The 6000-nt window shown below is 44.0% G+C and overlaps 1 protein-coding gene across 2 annotated transcripts in view; it reads left to right on the forward strand.

Moving 5' to 3' along the window:
- The window catches only part of ELP2 (elongator acetyltransferase complex subunit 2), a 1316635-nt gene extending 1313827 nt beyond the window's left edge, over nt 1-2808 (forward strand). For both annotated transcript variants that reach the window (XM_069620606.1, XM_069620607.1), the window contains exon 22: nt 2115-2808. In XM_069620606.1, coding sequence (XP_069476707.1) covers nt 2115-2271 — 157 coding nt within the window. In that variant the 3' untranslated portion in view covers nt 2272-2808. The remainder of the gene's footprint in view (nt 1-2114) is intronic.
- Nucleotides 2809-6000: the final 3192 nt, after the last annotated feature.

Raw genomic sequence — 6000 nt, forward strand, 5'->3', positions numbered from 1 at the left:
TTTAATCGGAGGATAGCACAGGGGCAACGCAATGGTCTTGGAATCAAGACCACGCAGAGCAACAACGGTTTGAATCCAGGATCTGTGCTTAGAAATCGAACTCAGGTACGTACTAGGCGCGTTAATACGTAAATCATCTGCTATTTCCTGCAGTGCTCTTTCCGGTATATCTACCCTCTCCTCGAGTTTAGCAACGTCAACCTTCACTTCCTGTAATGATTCCTTCAGCTCCATCTTTAGTTGTGTGAATTGCGATTGAAATGTTGCCATGAAGTGTATCTGGAATTCCTTAAAGCACTCCGTCCGCATAGCCATATTCCCGGCCTCTAAATTGGTCTGCTGCTGCATGCTTCATTCCGCCTCCCCTGCAGTGGTTTTGCACAGGTATCTCTGGGGCCCACAGCTTTTTGATGCTACGGTCTGAATCCTTTTGGGAGTTTTTCTGTGCCACCATTGGTTTTCCCCTTACTCTTGGACATGAGGGTGTTTTATCTGTCTTTTATGTGTAAGCAGCCTGTCGGCCACTAGCCCCAATAGCACTCTGAGTAGCGGGTTCTGCGTTGGGCGGGACGTGGGCAGATCAAAGGAAGACCCACTGCTATATGACCTTATGCGAGACTGGTCTTCCCCAGGCCTGAGGTATTTTGCTAGTTTACTTGGTATGTTGCAGGTCTTTAGATGTACCCCCAACTGAAGCGCCTCTGCATAGCCGCTCCTTTTAAGAGTGAGAGCCAGCACTCAATAGGGGGGCGGTGGGGGCAATCTAGCCAACCCTCTCCCTATGGGCTCCCCACCATTCAGCAGTACTGCATCCTTTCTGCTTTCCCTCAGGTTATGAAGGAAGGAGGTGACTGATGGATCCTCTGGTGAGCTTGCTGTATCCCCTCTCTAGGTCTCCGCTGTTCCCTTTACATCCCTTTCAGCACTGGTGGCATCTGCCTCTGTTCCTTCCACTGCCTCTTTCCGGGGACACCGTTACTGGTTCCCGGTTGCCACCATATTGGGGTAGGGATGACTCCGGACTCCTTCCCTCCTTCTGTCCCCCTCTGGAGTTGAGGGCATGTTCCTACCTTGAGCTTCATGGACAGTGCTGTTTCCGGACCCTTTCTCTGTTTCGCTTCATATGGTCCGTGGAATGGAAAAGCCTCATTAGCTTCCTCAGCACCTCTCGTCCCCTCTTCATTTTCATGTGCGTTGCAGATCTCGATCCGGCTGCAGTTCCCAAGCTGTTAACTTGTCTCCTCCCTTAGAGTAGCCCCACCAACATGTAACACGCTTGCTTCATTGCATGCTTTGTTGTGCGGTCTGGTGGGGACGGAGCAGTTTACACATGTCCAGCTCTGCCAGCCGCCATTTTGGAATCCGAGATGATGCATCTAAAATGAGAAATCTGTAGGAAGAAGGACTAATCCTTCCAAAAGAACATTACCAAGAGTTAAGTAATTCGTTCTTACCAATGTCAATTTGAAATACATTGACAAAAGTAAATCTAAAAAATTAATATAAAGTTTTAGCTGTAAGAGCAACATCAAATTAAGAGGGGTGTGCAGGAATGCTGACTTTTTATTTCAAAGAAATGCATTTGTGGGGTTCTTTTTTCACTAATTGTTGTTCTTGTTGGTCGAAAACTAAGTGATGCTTGCAAACTATATCAGTCTTTGGCCTTAACAGAAAATGCCTTTATGCTTAATCTCGCCACTCTTCCCTTTATGTGCATGACTTATTTTCAGTAGACCAATTGCATTCGCACTGCACTAAGAAATGTCACGTTGGCATTGTAAACACTCCTAAAATAATTAGCCAGTAATTGAGATGGGTGACTTAACAGTATATTGAATCCTGAAATTGCTGAAGTGGTTGCAGCATAAATTATTGACAAGGGACACAATAAAAAGTCATTAGTGTTCTTAATGACCCTGGTTCACCTTCTCACATCTGGTGTGATTCCTGCTGGTTGCAACAACTCAATTTCTCACAGTTTGTGACATTACGGCCAAGTCCCCCAATTAAAGGAATGGTGATATTTGGAACGTGGAAGACCTGCAGAGTTTGACATTTCGCTCTTGTATAAGCCATTCCTTTCTTTACAAGTGTTATTTTCCCTCTCTTTACAGCCAATGTCACACTCTTGCTGTCAAGCAGTTGTGCTGGAGAGGACGTGTTGGGAAGGCTGGTCACGCCACCCTGGACAGCAGCGAGTGGCTTCAGTTGGCAAGCTGTGGAGCAGACAACTGCCTAAAGATATTTTCTGTGAACAGGAGTACATTTTAAGGACCGTGGTGAAAGCATCAGTCATATCTCCTGTTCATGAATTATTTTGGCAAAGCTGGATCTCATTTTATATTATTTAACATGATTTACACATGAGGTCATACTGCGACTGGGTTCTACAGCCTCCTCTTCTCCAGATGATAACTCGCCATAGACTATGCTGGCTAGGGTTGATGGGAGTTGAAGTCTAAAACATACGGACAGCCAAAGATTACAGACAGTTATGGGGTCATTTTTTGTAGTTTTTAAGCCTTATTGGTTTAGGCATTATTTTGTCCAGCGGTGAAGTATACCAAGGCATAGTGTAGTCCCTTGAAGCAACACTCTCAGGTAAATGCCAATCCAATCCACTGACTGCCATCGCTGGAGCCATGACAGGGACAAGTGCCGAAGGTCCGAAGGTCTACAGAGAAGGCATCAATATCCATTCACACAGGAGCATCGTGTGCAATTAACCATACAGAAAGATTGGGTTGGGGCGTGTCCCAAAGTGTGCAAGTCCTTTGATTAAAAAATGAATATTCGAAAAAACTAAAATGCCTGGTCTGGCTCTTTTGAATGATGGTACCCAAATGACAAGCTTGGCATCTTGGTTTCAAATGTTATTGGCAATGATTATCTAATTATGACTCTGTGCATAGGTCTGTTTTCCATGCATCATTGTGTGTCGAAGTCCATTAAATATATACATTGTGGATCGGTTGTGAAAAGATCTTCACCATAAACTCACTTTAAGAACAAAAGAGAAAAGCATAACTGTGTTGTTCACTAGTCTTTGTCAGGCTATGGTACGGTGTCCTTTAAGATCTCACTCTTGGGGTTCATCATTTGGAAGTTATGTAGGGGCACACCCAAATGGCAAAAAAGGTCAAGTCCTGTTGTTTTCACATACAGTAACTGTACGTTTTTAATCTTACATTGTCTTTCATGGAATCTTCATTAACAGTCATTAACACCGCCTAGTTATGCCTATTGACAGGATCACTGAACAACTGATAAAATGATGACATAAAAATGTAAAAATCAATTTAAAAGCTATGTTGACTAAGTGAATTAATGTTTTCTAAAAACGTTTTGTTACTACATAAAAGTGCATTTGTGCTGTGCTTATATGTAGGACTGGCAATCCGCAAGCATTGGCAAGGTTGAGTATGCATTTGCCAAGCATTCACCTTGTGGAAGATATTCCGATCATAGACCCTGGTATGAGGATCATTTCCTCTTGTACTAACATCACATAATGGGCATTCGCTATCATACATCAGCTATTGCTCAGATAGACACATAATTGCCAAAATGGCCACCAAATGTGAAAACTGACTCTTTGGCTGCAGGGAACCTTTACTCGAACTGTAAGCCAACCACCTCCAGCCTCCGAGAGCATGCATTTCACAGCATTCTGTGTTGTGTGCCTGTTTGTAATGCACCACTACACACATCGAAGAAGGTTTAAATGTGGTACTCAATCCACTCACTCGCCTCAGGCCTCTATCATGTACATGACAACAGTTGGTAATTTAGGGCTGCACCACCAGTCGGCCAAAACTAAGACAAGACAATAATTGTAGTGGCCCTGAATGAACAGAGAAAGAGGGCGATACAGGGAGGGAGTTCAGGAAAGATGTCAAAGAGACGACAGCAAGGGACTAAGAGAAAGTCAAGGACGTTTGTAGGAAGTGAGAGTCGGATCAGCACGACAGAACGAGAGAGAAAACAAATGGGATGGGAGAGACAGAGTGGGATGGACAAGAAAGTGATAGAAGAAGGGAGCGGCACAGAGAGGAGCACTCAATCAAAGAGAAGAGGAGAGAGCGAGACGGATGTAGAGAGGGACAGACGGTGGCACAAAGAAAGGCAGGAACAAAATTGGAAAAGAGAGGGAATTTATTTTTTCTTTGGAATTTTTGAGGAATTTATATATCACGCACCTGACTAAATCGTATTTGGGCGCTGCTGTCTCAAGAACCGATTCATATTGCCATGCCTCACTTTATGGATATTATTATTGATACCATCTCCTTATCACTAGCGGAACAGGTGGGTCTTAAGGGAAGGAGTGTCAAGACATGTAGCTAGAGGGAAGACTGCTCAGGACTAAAACAGCATGATATGCAGCTAAACACAATAGGTTCACAAGGTCAATACCAAGATATGAAGCGGGAGGAAACAATATCATGTTTAAAACATCACAATATGAAGCTGGTTGGGAGAGACACAGGTGAAAAATAGCATGATATGAAACAGGGTAGAGGCTCGGGAGTAAAACATTAATCCAGGAAGTTGTTGGTGGAAGCAGCCCGTTGGCCATGTGTCATGTTACGCTCACTCCCAGTGAGTGCTTAATTGCCGAGAGATGCCTCTTCCTCTACATATGCACACATGAACATAAACGAGCAGGTGCAGCCCCCACCAGTCCAAGCTCAGACACACCCTTGATCCTAAAAGGAGCATGATGAGTGTAACAATTTTTTTAAAGCTTTGTATCCATGCCTGAGGTTGAAAATGCAATGGTTTCAATTGTCGGTCTGCCTACCTTATTTCTGACTTTGAATCATCTCTCTACCTTACTCTTTCCTTGTCACGCGCGCGCTCTCTTGCTCTCACTCACTCACACACACACACACCCAGTGTATCCCTTTCTCTGTTTATCTCAGCTGGTCTCTGTTTACCGGTCAACCCTTTTCCCTCACTGTATTTACATTACGCTCGCTCTTTCTTTCTGTGTTCTGTCTTTTTCTCTCTGTCCTTCCACCTTTCTTATATATTTCCCTACAATATGCGCATGGTTTGCCTCTTTATAGGTTACCCATGAATAGTTTGGCTATTTGAAAATATGTGCATGGGCCTAAAGTGTCCGACAACTGTACTTTTTATAAAACATGGAGTAACTTTGACTCTGAGCATGAATTAACATTTGACATTTCCCATATATTAAAGCTGGCAGAAAGGCATATGGTCTTACATGTTTTCTCCTCCTACCTACCCTGAGAGACCAACTTGTCCACATAGACCCCAACAGATTTCAGGGGAGCTCAGCAACCTGCAGAGTTCTAAAAGGCTGAATCCTGTTCCTTCTCATCCACATCTACATGGAAACTCTGGAGAGCTCCTTGCCAACTCTAACATCAAGATACATGCATACGCATATGACCTGCAGCTTTACCTAGTGATCATTTGCACCAATGACATCCAGTGACTCGAGCACTGTCTGTCCCTCACCCAAACCTCGATTTCAAGTGCCTACATGGAGCTCAACTTGAAAATGGAATTCACTTGTGTACAAGCGTGTTACAAATTACTTATCATATCTCCTAGGAAACTCCACCAAGCAACCCAAGTCCACAATTGTCTGACAGACATGAAGCTTGGTGGATTCATGCCTCAACTCTCACCCAGTGGAAAATCTCTTGGTTTTAACATCAACTGTGACCTCTCATTCAAAACACACATTACTAAGATGGCTCAAATAGCATGGTACCATTTCCCGCTCTACCACACAGCCAAGCCTTGCACACCTGCCCCAAGTTTTAGAACAGATGTCCAAGCTCAGCTCATCTACCAGTTGGATCGTGGTAATGTCTTACTCACCAGAGTCCCAGGTTCAATCTTGGTCCCTCTGAAAGCTATTCAGCAAACTGCATCATGTCTCATCAACGCCTAAGAAATGTCTACTACATCACCCACATCCTACACTAAATACCTCATTAAAGTGCACATCATGTTCAAGAC

The sequence above is a fragment of the Ambystoma mexicanum genome, chromosome 5q, assembly GCF_040938575.1.
Source record: "Ambystoma mexicanum isolate Mex_15411 chromosome 5q, UKY_AmexF1_1, whole genome shotgun sequence".
NCBI lineage: Eukaryota > Metazoa > Chordata > Amphibia > Caudata > Ambystomatidae > Ambystoma > Ambystoma mexicanum.